Consider the following 20,393-nt stretch of genomic DNA (forward strand, 5'->3'; position numbering starts at 1 on the left):
CCACCGAGTGGCGCGCTACGAGCTTGTAGGTCTGCTATTTTTGAAAAATCGAAGAACGACTGACATAGAAACATAGCTTTTTCAGAAAACTGTCAGGATGTAGAAGACATTTTCAGAATCTGATCTCAGGTCAAAATGGGTTAAGAATGTGAGAAGAACCCTGTCTTTGAGCATCTTTGGCTGTAGTTCTTTAGGTGTATTCTGCGCCGTTGCTGGTAGTTGGCTGTTACTGTGTTGGCCGTTCATCCATTCTGGTAGTTGGCTGTTACTGGTGGCAGTTCATCCAACTGAGCACGTTGAGGCAGAGGTCGTCGTTGAGCGAGAGCTCTCTGTTTGGGTATTTAGTCTGAGGGCAAACCAGAGCATAAGAAGAGAAACAGAAGTGAGGAGCAAGCTAATGACCTGATGATAATAATATTGGGCACACAAATGCAATATTGACATGAGAGTGGCATGAAATGCTCAGCTGGGAAGACTGGGGTGCATAATTAGTTTAGACTAGTCATTGGTTAGACATGGGTTAAGGTTAGGTTTAGGTGTGCTGCCCCGTGGGAGGTTAGGTTTAGGGTGAGGGTTTGAGATAGGTTGTAGTTGTAGGACTAATGACTGGTCTAACCAATGACTAGTCTAAACCAAAAACTGTCTAAACTAAGTATGCACCCCAGTCTTCCCAGTAGTATCCGAGCATATTTAGAGAAGATGAAAAATAGAAAAACGGATGACAGTAAAGACCCATGCCACCCACTTATACACACAATGAGTTAACCTGTAGATTGAGCCAATCAAAGCCAGGATTACATGAATGACTGTGAAACCCTAACACAGAGCTGGATTGCATTGGTTTTTAGCATTGGTTTGTACATTCTGGCTGATGACCACCCACGCACCCAGCGACCATGAATCTGAGTTGTTGCCACTAGCCAGTATAGAGAGAGAGCCTGTGCAACAGTTACAGCCTCGATCGAAATGATGTTGATATGTTGCTGATGATGACGATGTTGAAACAAGCACTTTATGCCGGCACTTTATATCCTAGCACTTTTTCTGAATATAGCCTGTTTTCTTTTTTCTATCTTGATTCTATACTTGCACTAGATGCGCCCAGACCTCTGTTTATGCTATGGTGTCTCTTGTCTGTTGTTGTCCTGTATTGTTTGTATGTTTTAAACCACTACTCTTACTGTAAACCTAATTGCCCTTCTGGGACACTAATAAAGACCGCAATTACATAAAATATGTAATTGCGTGCCGGACGGAATTTCATTTTAATGTCTCTTCTCTTAAAATACAGGATCGATCTTATTAGCCCTTATTTTCTTGTCCACAATGATATCGCTCAATACTACGGTGATATTTGCTCCTTATTTTGTTAAATGATGTATGAGAATGTGACCCTGTTTTTGTTCGGTGCATGCGTTGGGCAGGTCACTGACTGCAGAAGGGCACCCGTGGCATTCTCCTTCAAAACTGGTGACTTCAATGCCATTTGTTTCTTACAGGCGGAGGCCAGGCTGGCAGCGAAAAGGGCAGCTCGAGCAGAGGCACGGGATATTCGAATGAGGGAACTTGAAAGGCAGCAGAAAGAGGTATGCAAAGCAAAATGTCCCTGAGCACAGCAGCCAAAATACCAGATAACATAATTCGCTCAGTTGAATATGACAAGAGATGCTCTTGGTCTTTCAATTCTTCTCCTCATTCTTCATTCTTGCCTTCCTTATCTAACAATTTACAATTTAGGCATTTAGCAGACGCTCTTGATCCAGAGCGACTTACATTAGGCAAGAACAAAAGTATGGGAATGCATCACATATATAAAATGCATTTATCATGAAACATGCGTAAGCTAAGAACGTAACTAGAACATATCTATATAATGACACTATACATATAAACTATACATATATACTATACTATGCTATACATATGTACTATGATGTGCTATGACTACATACAATGCAATTATTGTGCTGTCTACATGACATGCTATAAGTCTGTTTCAGAATTCTATCTAACACTGTTCCTGCAAACAATCAAGGTTTTGAAGCAAAACAGCAACATTACATTCATGTGCAAATACAATACATAGACATTAAGGGCAGATTCACACTGAGTCAGTTTGATTCAAACTGTTCCCGAATATTGATTCTTCCGTACCCGAATACACTTCATTCAACTGTATTCAATGCTTTCACATTGCATCGATCCGTATCCCAGTACACTTCAATCGGTCCCGGGACTACCTCCATGCGGTCCCGGGAATGGTTGGGTGAGCCGCTCCGGGGAACATACTACCAGCATTCATAATACCACAACATCTCCCAAGTGGTCCCGAGTGCGCACCCGGGACCATAGTGTGAATCTGCCCTACGATGCAATAATATTGTCCATGGGAAAACAATGAGGAAGAGCTACAAGGCTTGAAATGTCACCTTGGAGGTAATGAAATATCTGCACTCTCCTGAGTATAGTTTCCTATGTTACCTTGGAGGTAATAAAATACCTTTCCTTTACAGCTGTATCCAGTGTGTGGACTGTGGACTCTGTTTTCCTTTCATATTTGGCCTTTTAACTTAACTTGGATGTGTGTGCTTTATTCGCTGTTCAGAGAAAGAAACAATGCTCACTGCTCGGGTCTAATTCACTGTTCAGAGAAAGAAACAATGCTCACTGCTCGGGTCTAATTCACTGTTCAGAGAAAGAAACAATGCTCACTGCTCGGGTCTAATTCACTGTTCAGAGAAAGAAACAATGCTCACTGCTCTGGTCTAATTCACTGTTCAGAGAAAGAAACAATGCTCACTGCTCGGGTCTAATTCACTGTTCAGAGAAAGAAACAATGCTCACTGCTCGGGTCTAATTCACTGTTCAGAGAAAGAAACAATGCTCACTGCTCTGGTCTAATTCACTGTTCAGAGAAAGAAACAATGCTCACTGCTCGGGTCTAATTCACTGTTCAGAGAAAGAAACAATGCTCACTGCTCGGGTCTAATCGTATGTGTTCTAATGACGAGCACCATGGCAGGCGGGTGTATGATAAAAGTGTGTGTTGTCTTTGGCACTTCCTCCTTTCTGTCCAGATCTCTTACCACTCATCAAGCAGTAGCAGCAGCAGGAAATGGGGTCAGATCCACCAGTGGATGGTAGGCAGGAGTACTGGAGCGTCTCACTCCACTAACATAGCCTGCTGCGTCATACTGGGCTTCCATCCGAACCACTTACTGCATCTTACCTCACAGAGGAAATATGCCTCTGTGTTGTATTTGTTTTGGAGACGTGTGTGTGTGTGTGTGTGTGTGTGTGTGTGTGTGTGTGTGTGTGTGTGTGTGTGTGTGTGTGTGTGTGTGTGTGTGTGTGTGTGTGTGTGTGTGTGTGTGTGTGTGTGTGTGTGTGTGTGTGTGTGTGTGTGTGTGTGTGTGTGTGTGTGTGTGTGTGTGTGTGTGTGTGTGTGTGTGTGTGTGTGTGTGTGTGTGTGTGTGCATTTGTAGAGTAGGATTTGGCCTCTTGCCATTATTTAAGCTTGACGGTTCTGTTGGTAACAAAGCAGTTTGTTGACTTCATTCAAATAATTATGAGCATTCAATAGTTTTGAATAGTGTCATTTTGCATGGACCTTATCTTTACACCGTGGCTTTAGTAGTTTATGAAGAGAAGCAAATGTTTTCATTGTGTGCAGTTTGGTTTGTTCAGCCTCTATATGGTTCCTAACAAAACCTTTGCATGGATTCTTGCCGTTGCAAAGCAGCTGTTTGGTGTTGCAGTGAGAGTGAGTGATCCCATTATCTGCGTTGCCTCTGTGGTTCCTGACCCGTCTTTCATTTCTACCTCCTAGGCTGACTCGGACAAGGCCAGAACAGACAAGGCCAGATCCTCGTATAGGCCAGATACTAGTATTAGTAGTATTAGGTCCAGCAGCCAGCTTCGTCGGGTCTGTATTATTTCCCCACTCTTTCACTTCCTCATTGTCTGCCCTATTGTCATTTCCTATGTTTTTTTTCTCACTTATTCCTTTCTCTGGTGTGTTTCATGTTCCTCTGTCTGTCTGTCTGCAACTCTCTCTCTCTCATGGTTCTGTGTCTTCCACCTTGACATCAGCAGGGGTTGGATGATGACGTCATGTCAGTGCGCAGCTACAGGGTGTGTACTGTTCATAATCGCCTGTGTTAACAACATGCCCACATTTTTATATTTGGCACCTGTACTGTTAACCTATTTTGGACTGAGGTCGAAATTTTTAAAAATGTATTCTAAATCCTGACGGTTTTCTGAAATACCTATGTTGCTGTATCGGTGGTGCTCAATATTTCATGTCAAGGAACCCAATTTTTTTATGCAAGAGGCTGCTGAACCCCATCTAAAAAAATGTTGTTCCAGGGACCTCCCAGAAGCAAAGATTTTAGTTAAAAACGTTAGTTCTGAAAAAAATATATATTCCAAAAATTAGATTTTTCAAAAATAGCAGACCTACAAGCTTGTAGCGCGCCACTTGGTGGCACGCTATGAGCTTGTAGATCTGCTATTTTTCAATAGCTAAATTATAACATAATGTTTAAAACACCAAAAGGGTTTCCTGCCCAAAATGGATTAAAGTGGTGTGCAGTAATTTGACTCGGGACGATACACTGACATGAAAGCCTTTCTGTTCTTGTCAAGAAAGAATTAGCTTGAGGCTACATTAAATAATCACTTATTAAACCCTATGTACTGTGTCAAATAGAAAGAAATAGTATATCAGTTATATCTATAGTGTGAGCTATTTTCACAGAATGTTTGCATATCTTTGCCAAACGTTCACCTGTATTTATGACATGCCGAACATTTCCCTTTGGGTTCATATGGTTAGGAGTGACATGATTGCACAAAGTGTTTATTGCTCATGATAAGATAATGTGTTGGGAGACAGTAAAGGTTCTACTGGCACACTGCTACGTTTTTCGGATTTCTAGCAGCGTCTTTCCGCCGGTTTTCCGAAAAACACGTCCAGTCTGCAAGGACCTTAATACTTCCATCTTCGTGAAGTAGTCTAATTTTTGTCTTTATTATTATTTCAAGTCAACAACTTCGTCGCTGCGCGACGGGGGCTCTACTAAGAGCCTCAGCCTGTCAAGCTCTCGTAGAAAAGAACTCCTGGTACGTTTGTGCACGTGCATGTGTGTGTGGAAGGGAAGCACATTTCTATTTGTGTCGGTTTTGTTGAATGCTGTGGATTGGGATATTTTGTGGAAACTACAGTTGGATGGATATTAACTCACTAAAAGACTTAAAATGTTTAAAGCAGGTCAAGAAGAAATTGTAAACTGCCTTTAATTGTTACGCTAACCAAACTATCTAGTACAGTGGCAAATTCCTGCCAAAATTATTCAATATTCTTGTGTTTGTGTACTAGAAATTAGGTCAAGCATGTCTAAACACTGGGTTAGGTTAGCTTGTGAGTATGCATGAAATATCTTTTGCTTTAATATGTTGCGTTTGGCAACAGCCTAATGGATGTTCAACTTTCACTTAGCAGTGTGTTTTTTCGTCAGCACATCCTAGCGGCATGTCCGTGTGTACAGAGCGCTTCCCAAATGTTTAATCATGTCATAAGCATAACGCCCGCAACTCCTGTTCTCCCTTCAGTCCGACAACTTCTCAAGCTACTCAAGCTCCGCCTTGAAGAGCTCCCGTTCCACTGTATGTACTGTACGATTGACATTATATGAATTCACTCGCTTGCTGTTTGTAGCCTTAGTTGGAGACACTTTTTAGCACTGGAGACATTTTTCTTTTTGTTTCATTTGAAGAGGTTTGACTTGACATGGCATATTTGTTTTTTTCCTCTGGGGGTGAACAGAGTTCTGTGTACAATGACCTGCATGGCCCTAGGAAGGCCTCATCAATCAGCTCCTCCTCCAGGAAGGACCTGCTGGTCAGTGCCCTCCCTCAATGTTGGTCTTGCTGACCTGCAGCCTCTAGCATGGAGGAGGCATGCAGGCTAGTTGGCAGGCGACAGCTTTTAATGTATACTATTGATCAGCTGTATGGTACTGACAGGGTATCCTATTGATTGCCATTGTGCTCTGTCGCCGCTTAGATAACAACTGCACAGTGTTAATTAAAGTTTAGCCCTCCATTTTTTTTTTCTTTCTCTGACATACCTTGAAGCTGAACTTGATCTCTGGTGTTTTTTCCTCTGGTTCATACCATCTTGCGGCTCCTCCAGACTGGACTGTCAAAGGACTATCAAAGGAGCTACAGCAGCCTATCGAAGACCAAACCTTCTCCTCCCACTACTTCCAGCTATCAGCCACGGGTCGGTCCCCCCCCCTTTGTGCTCATGTCCAATTTCTCAGCCATGCTCCACGTAGGCTCAAGTGAAGTGGAGGGAGTGCCAGCCAGATTAGCTGAAGCTAGTTGACAAAGTCTTATCTAGATGCTTGGGTTTATTGGGACATGTACTGTACTTAAAATCCACAGGCAGTTGAGGCACATCTTAATACACTGATGGATTGTGTTTCACTTTTGGATTTGTTTACTGCTTTAGGTGTTACAGCCAAGAAAGTAACGAGATGTTTTTCTCCTTTGAACGGGACGTGTTTACAGTTTGAAGCTCTACAGTACATAGTCATTTCAAAGGGGAACTGATCCGATAGTCTACGACGTAACCTCATCGAAATGGCTCCTTTTATTAAGTCCCAAAACATTGGGAAGGAAGTGTTATGTCCGATGTGCTCACAATAGAATGACAGGATTTTGCATGAAATACTATCAACGTTCCTCTTTGATATTTAGAATAAGAGTACATTTGAAATACATTCTTTGCTTTTTAAAAAGAGAGACGATGGCTAAAGTAAAAGTAGCGTCACTTCACTTCTCAACTCAACACTAAAGTCCTAATATCAGTATCAGAGGGTCAGAAAAACACTCATCCTGTTTCCTCTTACTGCATCTCTCTTTAGTTTAGTCCGTCTCCTCTCCACCTCGCTTCACTTCCTCTGTCGTTTTAACTGGCATTTTCACTGCTCCCCTGCTCCCTCAACAGGCCATCGCCACAACCACCACCACCACCTCCTCTCCCTACACCACCGTTTCCCCTGTCACGGGCCTGTCGCGCAGCTACAGCATGGTCAGTCTGCTATACCACGTGCTGCTGGCCAGTGCCCCCTCTCTACATGCATGCTTCCTTTTTACCTTCAGAAGTAGACCTGATACCCAATCTTCTCTATTGACTCGCATATCTACATATAGTATTATGTCCAAGCTTATATTTAGCCCCTTGACACTTTGGACACTTGATGGGGGGGCCAGAGACTTGACAAGATATGGCCTTGTGTCTCAATACAGCGATTTTATTCTCCTACATAGTAAGATTCTCAGTCTTTGAGAGAGACTGAGGGTAGTCTGCACTCTTGAGAGTGTACGCGTCCGTTTGTACCATCTCAAGAGTACAGAGTTTGATTGATTGATTGAAGAATTTATTAACAGTTTGCAGAATTACAGTACATTTCAAGCACAAACTCAATACAAAGACTGTTAACTGTGAGTGGACGACCCAATTAAGCATTACACTTGTTTCCAATAGGGTCCACCATGTTCAAATCATCAAAACATTTAGAGACGTACAAATAGACACTTCTATAGACAGAACAGGAATTCATCATAGAGACGCGAGGGGAATAGCCTGCTCGATATGGGAAATACTATAGCCTGAGGACTTCAGCATTTAGCGCATGCTGCTGCAGTCGCAGGCATTCCACTCAACCCGTTAGCTAGTTCCACCTAAGATTTATGCTCCTTCCTCCGTCTTGCTGAGTCCTGCGCTGTCTGTCTGTCTTTCCCCCATGTGCCCTCAGGCCTCTATTTGTGACGACGGTATCTATGGCCTGGGCAACAGTTCGAGAGCTGTAAGTCTGCTCAGTGTGTTTGTCAAACAGTGATGTCATTATAATCGTCATGGCGGCCCGCTCTACCAGACCATGGCTGGCCTGGCATCTGCCCTCATGTCAATACTGTCTGTTGCCTTCCCCTTCCACAGCCCTCTGAATACAGCGGGTACTCTAACTCCACCCGTAGCAGCCCTGCGGTGAGCCCCCGCCCTCCCGAAACCACCCCTTTTCTTGCATGCTGTCAGCTAATGCCACACATGCATACACACACAGCCCCAACTAACAACCGGCTGCCCCCTCCTGTCCCTTCTCTCAATCCTGCCTCCACATAGGGACCCTAGAGATCAAAGATTCTCAACCGTTTTCATTTCAAGCTCTCCCAGTTTGATATGCATTAATAGCTATGGACCCCAATTTGATTAAATAAATACAATAAAATCTCTGGGACCTCGATGTACACGGTAAAATCCTCAGTGTTTATTTAACTCTGAGAGTTAAAAGTCTCAGAGGTACAGACTTGTAAGTGTCCATTTGAAATTCTGGTGGTCACCTGGACCCCATGTGCGATGGACCATCAGTAGCAAGGCTTGTTTTAACGGAACTGCATTTGTTGGTTTTACCTTGAAGTGTGTGAATGTGTTGTTGCCAATGCTGTTCAGGCTAGGCTGATGTTGTTGTAGGTTTCATCCCGAATTAGTTTTGGAGGTTTGTCAAACGGTCCTAATTGCATGAATTGGCGTTGCTTATTAGGGTTACGTAAAGTAATCCAATAATCCATTTATCGGAGAGATGGCTGGTGAGCTTAATCAATGTGAGAAAGAGAGCGAGCGAGAGAGACCCATGTGAGACCCATGTGAGACCTATGTGAGACAATGTGCATGTACAACATGTACAACAGTTTGCCTTTGCGAGTGGGGATGTACAACAGTTTGCCTTTGCGAGTGGGGATTCTCACTGTGTATACCTCTCAGTCCTCAGACGATGACAGTGGGAGCACCGTTTCCCAGGAACGCTACAGGAGAGGTCGCAGGGACAGTGTGGTGAGCTACAGGGACTGAGCTTACAATGAGCTAGTGGGCTTTTCAGGACTATTTCACCATGGGAATCGCCTTCTACACTGGAAAGCGTGCTCTATTGTGAAACGCTTAACTCAAATAAACAGGGATTATGTTAAGAAAGCTTTTACGTTGTTGATTCATTGTAATTGTAAGTCGCCGTGCTAGAAGTTGTTCTAGATTATCTGGTGGTTCTAAATTCTGAGTCATTCTAGATAATGCCTTTAGCAAAAAACCCTGTCTAATATTGAAAGTGTTACATTTCTATATACAGAAATGCAGTAATCTATTTTTGTAAGAATGTAATTCTGTTAGGTTTACCTTTGGCTCTTTCACCATTGGTCTGTCTCTGTCACCTCTTTTTCTATCCCTTTGTTGTGTTTCCGTCTCCATCTCTGTCCCCTCGTCCTCGTGTGTGATGATCAGTCGTCTGACTTCTCAGACTTCAGTGAGTCGGCCGCTGACTATTTCAGCCGCTCCAACCGCAGGGGCAGCATTGTGTCTGATCTGGACGATGTGAGCATTCCTGACCTGGACTCTGTAAGTGGCTGAGGCCTACCTCATGACGGTGGGCTGCCCGGTGCTCTGCTGCATCACCACCGATGGTGGATGAGTGTTCTACTAATCTGAGACATAAAGTGCATGATTACCTAGTTGTTTTTCTCATCCCTTTCTTGGAATCGCATCTCACAGCCTGCCATTTCCGGTGTTGATCTCACTTGCAGTAGTTGAAAGTGGTAATGGTCACTATAGTGTAGTGTTGGCTAATACTATGGATTTGGGAATGTGTTTTGTTTGGTTTTAACTTTTAAGATGACTGGTGTGATTGACCTGAGAGTGTTTTGGTTGTCCACGCTGGACACACACACACACACACACACACACACACACACACACACACACACACACACACACACACACACACACACACACACACACTAACGCATCAGTGTTCTGGACTAACTCCTTGATTCACAGGGAAATGACAGCTCCAAGCATGGACCACATTGGATGCATGTTCCTTAAGATGCATCCTTTTTTTAAATAAACTCTGTTCTCTTCCTTCATTTCAGCTGGATGAAAAATGTGACAAGCAGTATACAGACTATAGCCGGGTGAGTAGTAACCACTATAACACAATATAGATGTATTTTTCTTTTCTGTTTAAATTGAATTTCAGACTTACTGTATGCTAAGTCAAATGAGCTAAACCAGGAGTGCCCACACATTTTGGACTTGAGAGCTACTTTCAAAATGACCGGCTCAACAAGATCTACCCATCAAAAAGATTATCCCATTGCTGAAAATAGTTTAAAAAATATGTACCTGAGGGGGCTTTGGAATAGCGGCGATGGTGTTTTGAATGGGAAATAGAGGAGTGGAAATGGAGTTGGAAGTGTTTTCTTGTAACTTTGTAATGCTACTACAGCTGTTTGTGCAAAACACTCTTGTTGCATAAGCCCTTTTTGATGTCAATCAAGTCAACAAGTCAAGTGGCAGAAAAATTGTTTAAAAAATATATATATTTAAATTATATATTTTTAGGGGAATGTCATGTGATCTACCAGCATAGCCTTTGTGATCTACTGGTAGATCACGATCTACCTTTTGGCCACCCCTGAGTCTGCTAAACCCATCTACCTTGCTGTCAGGTATTCAGGGTTCGGCATGTTAGAAAAAGCTGAGTTGGATCACTCAGCCTGGTGTCAGGTAGCGGTGTTGAATGACCCGAGTCCTGAGCTCGGTTGCGCAGCATTTTGTGTTTTGTGTGTAGCCTGTCTGACCGGAGGTCTGTGGTGCTTTGTGTGTCTCCTAGCCGTCCTCGCGCTGTGCCACCCCAGGCCTCACGGCCGCCACGCTGGCGTCCTTGGGTGGCACCTCTTCACGACGGGGCAGCGCAGACACTGGGAGCGTCGTCGACCCTGACACTAGTCTGAGTGAACTTAGGGTAAGGTGCACACACACACACACACGCACACACACACACACACACACACTTGTATTACAATACTTGTGAGGACATCAACATTTTAGGATGGCGTTGAAAGTAGCCTGAAAATAAGACGATCTACAAGCTTGCGGCGCGGTGTGAGCTTGTACATCTGCTATTTTCCGGTGTGCGACACTGCAACAGAACTACGTATCAAGCATAACTCCTACCCCCTGCACGCACGCACGCACGCACGCACGCACGCACGCGCGCGCACACACACACACACACACTCCATGTATGACTAAAACAACCTTGTTATACCTTTTTTTTTTATGTGTACATAGTAACATTTTACTTGCAATAGAATCAATAATTGTGTACTAAATTGTGTTGAGATTATAATACAACATACGGACGGTACATATTATAATAATGATGAATTATTGATCCATGTGACAAAGTGTTTTGTATGTGCAATGTACAGGTTCATGTGGTTGTCCTCTGCGTATCAATCAATCAATCACACAGTCATGTCGACCTGCCTCCTATTCTATGTGTCTGTCTGTCATCAGCGTCTTCTCCATTATGCAGTACAGTATGCACGGGAGGACTTGTGACTGTGACATGTGTCCTCCTGTGAACGCCTGGTTCCTCCTCATCTCCTGGGGGCGTACTGGTCCATGTCATGGGACGTGTTCTTATGGCTGTTCCTCCTTATCTCCTGGGGCGTACTGGTCATGTCTTCTCTCTGGGTGTTACTGTACTGTACTGTGTTCTGCCAGCTGTGGAGATGTCAGCATGGGGTACTCTTAATTATCTCTCCTCCTTAATGCCCCCAAACCATTCCTTCTGTCCTACAGGATATTTATGAACTAAAGGACCAGATTCAGGATGTAGAGGGGCGATACATGCAGGGGCTTAAAGAGCTGAAGGTAGAGGGGCTTGTGCTCTGCGACGTGGCATGCCTTCTCTTGTCCGCACGGAGCCGTATGACATCCCGGCTAACACAGTGGTTCCCAAATCTTTTCATGTCCAAATTGACACTAATTAGCCCGCGGACCCCCATTTGAAGAGATATACACCCCCATGAGAGAAGATTTTTACGGCTCAACCCATTTTGACCTGAGATCGGATTCTAAAAATATCTTCTAAATCCTGACAGTTTTCTGAAAAAGCTATGTGTCGTTCTTCGGTTTTTCAAAAATAGCAGACCTACAAGCTCGTAGCGCGGCACTCGGTGCCGCGCTATGAGCTTGTAGATCTGCTATTTTTCAATAGCTAAAGCATAACATAATGCTAACACAAAGGGGTTCCCGCCCAAAATGGGTTAATTTCAAGGACCCCCAGTTTGACGTGCATTAGTCTACGGGCCTCCATTTAATGGCATTTCTATCTCTGAGACCCCAATTTATATTGTAAAATTAATGTTAATTTAACTCGGAGTGTACAAATGCGCATTTTGTTCCATTTGTACACTCTCAGAGTTACAGACCCATATGGGTCCTTTTGGTTCCAAACTATATAGCTGGGGGACCCCCTGGAACTCCCTCAAGGACCCCACGGGGGTCCCCGGACCCCACTTTGAGAACCACTGCCCTAACACCCCCCTCTCTCTCTCCCTTCCTGCCTCCAGACTTGTATCTCTTACTGTGTATAACACTCCTAACACCCTGGCCACTTGTGTATGTAATAGTATGGGGCTCCCACTCTGAATGGCTTGATCACCCACCGCACCCACCCTCCCTTTTGCATGATCTTCACTTCTTCATTCACTTTTATATTTTATTTGTTTTGGTGGGGACCTTCTCACTGGCTGCCTGAAATGAAACCCCTCATTCTTGTATGTAAGATAGATAGGAGATGTCTTGCTCCCCCTGCTGACAGGTTCCTGTCATGGTTTGTGTGCCTGAAGTTCTTAGATCTGCAGCAAAACTTTGGATGGCCTTCTACGTTCCATCATGTCACACTCACTAGTTCACTATTCTAGTTCACTCACTAGTTCACTATTCTAGTTCACTCACTAGTTCACTATTCTCTGCGGAAGTGTGCTGCTGTGTGTGTGTTCCATTGATGATGGTAGTTTACTAACAAACCTGCCTTTTGGCTCATCCTTGGTAGAACTTGACAAGTTTCAAGAACGTCCTTTTCCCTGATTACTAGTGACAATTCAGGGATTTAAAAAAAAATATTGTAACACCCCCCCCCCCCCCCCATTTTTACCTATTATTATTATTATTATTATTATTATAATAGAGACCCAATGAACACTAAAGTGAAAAGTTGTAGTCTATATTTTATACATACATATATTTTGCATTCTCCACACTGCAGTTCCCTTTGTATTTAATTGGTTGACATCCAGGGCTTAAAGCCCCCAAAAAATCCCAAGACTGATTTTTTTACAAATCTGCACTGATCTCATTAAATGACCCCTATGAAATCCTCAGGACTGAAATCTGTCCCCAGGACTGAGAACTTTAAGCCCTGTACATCAGATAAGCCCATCTTATCTTATCTTTTAGCAGTTGACCTGTGCAACAAGTTGAACTGTGTGTGTGAACCCCCTCCTCAACAGGAGTCACTCACAGAAGTGGAGGAAAAGTACAAGAAAGCCATGGTATCGAATGCACAGCTGGACAACGACAAGGCAAACCTCATCTACCAGGTAGACACTCTCAAGGACGTCATCGAGGAGATGGAGGAGCAGATGGCCGAAATGAAGAGGGAGGTGGAGGACAAATCAAAGGTGGGACCTTGATTTCAACCCATTTAGATCTGAGGCCGATTCTAAAATAAATTGCTTCTAAACAGACAGTTTTCTGAAAAACCTATGTTTCTATGTCTAGTGGCTCTCAAACTATTTCATGCCAAGGCCCCCCAGAATTATCTTTATTTGGCTGCGGAGCTCCATCTGAAAATATGTAGTTCCAGGGACAGAAACAATGATTTGAGTTAAAAATGTTTGCTCTGAAAGAATATATATTCAAAGATGTGCGCCACATTTTCACGATTAAAAAAAAAAAAGCTCTATGAGCTTGTAGATCTGCTATTTTTCAATAGCTAAAGTATAACATAATGCTTAAAACACCAAAAGGGGTTCCTGTCCTGAATGTGATCATGATGGAGATCCTCCTGCCACTGAAACCTGTCTTTGACATTGTGTGTATGGATTTATGGACTGGTTCGTCCATTGTTGTTGGCTCAAAGTCTGCATCTTTGTTTTCCAGGAACTAGAAAGACAAAAGCACACGTGTAATGTCCTGACGCATAAGCAAGAAGAGTTAAAAGAGGGTATCCGCCAGAGGGATGAACTCATAGAGGTATGGAAAACGTCTCATCACACCTCTACTCTGTCAGCGCCTTGCAGACTGCAGAGGAAGTTCTACTCTGCAATCATTTATTGTGGATTGATTGACTCCATTTGCCCTTGGTCTTTTTCGAGTCTCATACTCGAATGTGGCAGCTCTTAACCTATTTTCTCGTTTCACGTTTTCGCTTACAATGACATGCCTAAAATAGAGATCCCAGGTTGAAAGTGATTAAACACGGTCTGTTCTGTTTTCAGTCTCTTACATTTTCCGTCTCTAACTTCTCAATTTGTGAATTATGATAAGCTTCACAGGCTGTACTTCACTGACGCGTCTCGGTTGTCTATATTCCTCTTGTGCGTTTCACTTTCCACACCATGTCCTTGGTTCATTTGTCCCCCTCTTGTTGTTGTTCTGTGCTGTCCTCTCTTTACCGCGCAACGCCACTCCAGGAGAGCCAGCGAATGCAGACTAAGTTAGATACCCTCACCAGAGAGGTGTTTGACCTGCAGGAAACCATAAACTGGAAGGACAAAAAGATTGGGGTAGGAGCAGGTCTCGAAGGGGCGTGCCCTGACAGAATATGACAGGCAACAGATTGAGTTTAAGCTCCAAAGTCAATAGAGCGCCGAAGTCCTGACATCACTCGCTCATCCCCTGGTTCATGGAAGTTTTTCCTCTATGGAGTAATAACATGGGGTCCTCTTAAAATTGTGTCATATAAGCATTGTGGTCCAAAAATAAACAAACTGCCCCGGCGATACTGTCTGGGAGGTTGATTGAGGTCAGTTGACGGCCGGGATGATTTGCTTATTTTGTCAATCAGAGTTCTTATATGAGGCGGTCTAAAATCCCCCTATGGGGATTACAATGCAAATAAAAAGTACATGAACCCGTAGACTTGGCGCCCTCTTGCCTCATATTGACGTCAGACTTCGGTGCTCTATTAATTTCGGTTTTAATCAATCAAACAAAGTGCATCAAGCCATGTAGTGATGTTGCCTCTCATGTTGTATCTGCATGACGAAGACCGTTACACGGTTATTTCCCATTGGATTCACAGTTTGGAGTTTTGCATGTGCACTGACTATTAGAAGACCACTGGCAATGTTTTTAATTTGGATGCTGCAATGTCAGTTTAAAAAAACGTATGGCATTTGTAACATTTTGGTTATGTAGAAATCGTTATAACCAAAATGTTCTCATTTATCATGAAAGCATGATCAAATATCACATAATGGCACATTTTGTGAAGAAACCATAAAATTGTATACTAACAGTTTTAAGTTTAGAGTGCTTATTTCCTTTCGAATAAGGCTCCTTTAGTCCTTGTGCACTATTCAAATACAACCCGTAGCTGCTCTCTTGTAAGGTTGGTGTTGTCTTCTGCCGTTTCCTTACATCAGGTTTGTGTCTTCTGTGGCGTGTGGTCTGCTAAGCATGTCCAGTGTTCCTGTCTGTGTGCATTTTGTACCGGTTCCTACTGCTCTGCGTAGAACACGGCAGTGCATGTCTATCAAGCCCTGTCAATCCAACGTCTACTTTGCCCTCGGCTCTCTTTCACCCTTCCTTTCCCTCTTGTCTTCTCTCTCCCTCCTGTGGTGTGGCCAGGCCCTAGAGAGGCAGAAAGAGTACTTTGATTGCATTAGGAATGAGAGAGATGAGCTCAGAGATGAGCTGGCTGACCTCAAGGGGAAATCCAGAGCAGGCGAGGTAGGTGATCCTAAAGACTGGGCTCTGTGACTTCTCTCTGAAAGAGAAAGCAGGTTAGAGGAGTTACTGGCCATTGAACCCCCACTCACTGCTGCCTGTTTATTTTGGTTGGTAGCCAGTAAAATGCCGTCACTCCTGTCACATGGAGTGTCTCTGGTAATGTCAGCTTTTGTTCGTTTGTGTTTGTTCCATTTCATTCTGTCCTGCTCCGTATGTCAACATTTTGGGCCCCATTCTGGCTGTGTAGTCGTACTCGTATTGTCTCTGGAGGGGAGGCCAACTTTAAAACCATGACTACAGTGCAAATGGCAGCCGTTTGAAATGCTGGATTTAATTTTTAGATGGGAGTACGTACTGTCATTCTGCCTCAGTGATCCGTGTACCCCTCCCCCTCACAGAAACACGGCCTGGTCATCATCCCAGAAGGTACGCCAAACGGGGACGTCAACCACGAGCCTCTGTCCTCAGGAATCACTGTGGTCTCCCAGGAGGCTGCTCAGGTGCTAGAGTCAGCAGGAGAGGGACCACTGGGTGAGTCAGCCAATCAATTTGATTAGAGACATATTCCATTAAAACAGGTGGTCCGTGGCGTGGACCACCAGGTATTGCATGTGGTCCCTGACCACACATTTGGTAATATAGGATTTGGTGATTTATTATTATTTATTTTTTTTCACTACTTGGAAGTGGGAAGTGCACCGGATTGTCTGATTATTAGGAAATAATTAGTCAATGGGTTTGATTGAGAAACAATGGGGTGCATAGCAAGTGATACCGAAGCACTAATCTTAGCCCATATCCCCACCCAACACAACAGTGGTCCCCCGGTTGATTCTAAGTCCGGGTGGTGGTCCCTCGTTCACAATCAGGATTAAAGAAAGAAATTGGGGGAGAAAGTTTTCTTACAAGAATTGTCTTTCTTACAGAAAAGGCAAAATAGCAGATGAAGCTCACAACACAGCAATTTCTACCATTTCTGCACCAAGACTAATTATAAAATGGGTTTAATCAAACTAATTTATTTAGATGATATAGAACACACAAATAAATGCTTTTTGATTAATCGATTAATCAAACAAGTAATCGATAAAATAATGGCTAAGAAAATAATTGACCGTTGCAGCCAACTGTACACAGCCCTACAGTCCAGTCCGTCTGCTTATACTCCATGTCAACACAGTCTGCTGATGGAGATGTTATGCTCTGTCAACACTACTGTAAATGGGGATGTTTTTTTTTTTAGACGTCAGGCTACGGAAGCTGGCAGATGAAAAGGACGAGCTGTTGGCTCAGATCAGGAAGTTGAAGCTGCAACTGGAAGATGAGAGGCAGAAACACTCAAAGATGGACAGCGTGTACACAGACGGGGAGAAGATGGAGAACGGCACAGACCTGCATTTCATCGAAATGCAGAGTGAGTTTGCTTCTGCACACTGCTGCTGTACCACCACATGCATATTTATCCCCATGCTTTGATATCTTTCAAACCTCTTATGTGCAAACGCAATGGCCTTTCTCTCTGCAGGAGATGCCAACAGACAGATGAGTGAATACAAGTTCAAGCTTTCTAAGTCTGAACAAGAAATGGGTACAATGGAACAAAATGTAAGTCATGTCTGCGTCAGGGAATGTCTTCTCTCTCTATATATATATATATATATATATATGTTACAGTATGATTGAACCCCCCCCAACTAAGAAATAGCGTCTCGGAGGTGACTTGAGCCATGTGAGGCACTGCAGAGTGAGCGAGTCGCCGCGTTGAGGGTTGGTTTTCCAATCGTACTGTGACATACGTATACATCTGTGTACATATCCTGTGTGTGAAATTGGTATTGTGACAGACAATTTGTTATACTCTTGCATTCACTGTTACTTTTATACCCACATCCAGATCAACAGACTTGAAGGGCAGGTTTTGAGGTACAAGTCATCAGCAGACAACTCTGAGAAAATAGAAGATGAACTAAAAGCAGAGAAAAGGAAACTTCAGAGAGAGGTAAATACTGCAGCTGATCACAGACGTCCATGTCCTTATGACAACCGGTTTTACAGCACAAAGAGCTAGCTGTGACATAACAGTGAATTCCTTGATTTCTTTCCACTTGCAGCTGCGTACATCCCTGGATAAGATCGAGGAGATGGAGATGACCAACAACCACCTAGTAAAACGCCTTGAGAAGATGAAGGCCAACCGAAATGCCCTTCTGTCCCAGTAGTGAGGCAACGCCTCACATATGTCTGGAGCACATTTCCATTTTCAGCTGTAACACTTTAAGTTGTGTAGCAAACCAAAAACACTTTACAAACTAAACCTAATGTAGCACAGGCAAAAAACTGATCTGTGTTTTTATAAAACATAAACTTTGGATTTTAAGCCAGCATCTTTTGGAGAAATAACTCGACTTACTCAAAGTACAGAGTTACTGGGAGATTTGTTATCACTACTTAATTTTTTCAAAGCTTTGTACTATGTTATTCACAAAATTATGTATTTCTCTCTGGCTGGGTGCTTGGCTATTCTTTTGTTTTGTTTTTTGATAAGTTGCATGAATGAATAATGATGCTTCCAAACCGTTGAAATCTTCATGGCTGCTCGGGCCCTGCACCTTCCCAGAACCTTCACACACAGTGCCTTCTCACACCTGGAGACTGAGGGTTTGCACCATTCTGCAAATCTACGTTTTTAACTGGTACAGAATATTGTATTTAAAAAGGTGCAGCCATTATTTGGGAATATATAATACCAATTGTGTCTGCTATGGTTTCATTGAAATACTTTCATTGAAAGATTTTCTTTGTTTTTTGCAAATAATATTTAAAAGATGTGTTGAAAATAAATGTGTAAATTACAGAACTGTACATACAATGTGAATTGTTGCCTTGTCATTTCATGAAATAAGGTAGGTGAAGATTACACTGGTGCTCATGAGGATTAAATATACAGTGCATCCGGAAAGTATTCACACTCCTTCACTTTTACCACATTGTTTTGTTACAGCCTCATTTCAAAATGGATTAAATTCGTTTTTTTCTCATCAATCTACACACAATACCCCATAATGATGAAGTGAAAAAGGTTTTTTCAAATATTTTGTTAATTTAAAAAAAATAATTAACTGGAAAAACATTCTTCCAGAGATGGTGTTCAAGTCTGGGCTCTGGCTGTTGTCCTAAAACTAATCCTTTGTTATCTTAGCTGTGTGCTTGGGGTCGTTGTCCTGTTGGAAGGTGAATCGTTGACCAAGTCGGAGAACCTGAGCGCTCTGTACACTGCTCCATTCATCTTTCCCTTTATCCTGACAAGTCTCCCAGTTCCTGCCGTTGAAAAACATCCCCACAGCATGATGCTGCCACCACCATGCTTCACTGTAGGGATGGTATTTGCCAGGTGATGAGCGGTGCCTGGTTTCCTCCAGACCGAAGCCTCCTCAATAAAAGGCACATGACAGCCAGGCGTCATAGCGCGCTTAGTTTGCCAAAAGGCACCTAAACGACTCTGACCATGGTCTGATGAAAACAAAATAGAGCTTTTTGGCCTGAATGCCAAACGTTACGTCTGGAGGAAACCAGGCACCGCTCATCACCTGGCAAATACCATCCCTACGGTGAAGCATGGTGGTGGCAGCATCATGCTGTGGGGATGCTTTTCAACGGCAGGAACTGGGAGACTTGTCAGGATAGAGGGAAAGATGAATGGAGCAGTGTACAGAGACATCCTGGATGAAAACCTGCTCCAGAGCGCTCAGGTCCTCCGACTTGGTCAACGATTCACCTTCCAACAGGACAACAACCCCAAGCACACAGCTAAGATAACAAAGGATTGGTTTTAGGACTACTCTGTGGAAGTCCTTGAGTGGCCCAGCCAGAGCCCAGACTTGAACACCATTGAGCATCTCTGGAAGGACCTGGAAATAGCTGTGCAGCGACACTCCCCGTCTAACCTGACAGAGCTTGAGAGGAACTGCAGAGAAGGGGGAAAATACCCCAAATTCAAGTGTGCCAAGCTTGTAGCATCATTCCCAAAAAGGCTTAAGGCTGTAATTGCTGCCAAAGGTTTAATAAATTAACAAAATATTCGAAAAACCGTTTTTCACCTCATTATGGGGTATTGTGTAGATTGATGAGGAAAAAAAACAAATTTAATCCATTTTGAAATTAGGCTGTAACAAAGCTAAATGTGGTAAAAGTGAAGGAGTGTGAATACTTTCCGGATGCACTGTATACTCTTTTACAGATCTGTGCTCAATGAAAGTAGTAAGATGTTTTGACCAAATGCATGACAAGCCCTGTCAAAGACTAATCACTTATTTTATTGTGGACTTGTCCAATCTACAAGCATCGCAGTGTGAGCTTGTAGATCTGTTATTTTTAGGTACAGGCTTTAGTTTATAAATGGTCTGACTGTCATTAGACCGACAACCTACCTCAAACCATAACCCTAAGCAGCGGTTGACCGCATGTTCGAACGCTGGTTCCGCATGTTGGTCCGTTGGTGTCTAATCTGCTTGTGCATCCCGTT

The 20,393-nt window shown here is 43.3% G+C and overlaps 1 protein-coding gene across 6 annotated transcripts in view; it reads left to right on the forward strand.

Annotated features, from left to right (window-relative positions):
- The window catches only part of lrrfip2 (leucine rich repeat (in FLII) interacting protein 2), a 30,120-nt gene extending 11,387 nt beyond the window's left edge, over nt 1–18,733 (forward strand). For 3 of the 6 annotated variants that reach the window (XM_079513066.1, XM_079513065.1, XM_079513067.1), the window contains exons 3-15: nt 1,500–1,586; nt 9,991–10,032; nt 10,734–10,865; nt 11,711–11,782; nt 13,426–13,596; nt 14,078–14,170; nt 14,611–14,703; nt 15,770–15,871; nt 16,270–16,402; nt 17,115–17,285; nt 17,397–17,476; nt 17,766–17,870; nt 17,983–18,733. In XM_079513066.1, coding sequence (XP_079369192.1) covers nt 1,500–1,586; nt 9,991–10,032; nt 10,734–10,865; nt 11,711–11,782; nt 13,426–13,596; nt 14,078–14,170; nt 14,611–14,703; nt 15,770–15,871; nt 16,270–16,402; nt 17,115–17,285; nt 17,397–17,476; nt 17,766–17,870; nt 17,983–18,090 — 1,389 coding nt within the window. In that variant the 3' untranslated portion in view covers nt 18,091–18,733. The remainder of the gene's footprint in view (nt 1–1,499; nt 1,587–9,990; nt 10,033–10,733; nt 10,866–11,710; nt 11,783–13,425; nt 13,597–14,077; nt 14,171–14,610; nt 14,704–15,769; nt 15,872–16,269; nt 16,403–17,114; nt 17,286–17,396; nt 17,477–17,765; nt 17,871–17,982) is intronic. The other 3 variants (XM_079513068.1, XM_079513069.1, XM_079513070.1) reach the window with 3 other exon arrangements.
- Nucleotides 18,734–20,393: the final 1,660 nt, after the last annotated feature.

Source organism: Electrona antarctica (genome assembly GCF_951216825.1).
Source record: "Electrona antarctica genome assembly, chromosome: 10".
Taxonomy (NCBI): domain Eukaryota; kingdom Metazoa; phylum Chordata; class Actinopteri; order Myctophiformes; family Myctophidae; genus Electrona; species Electrona antarctica.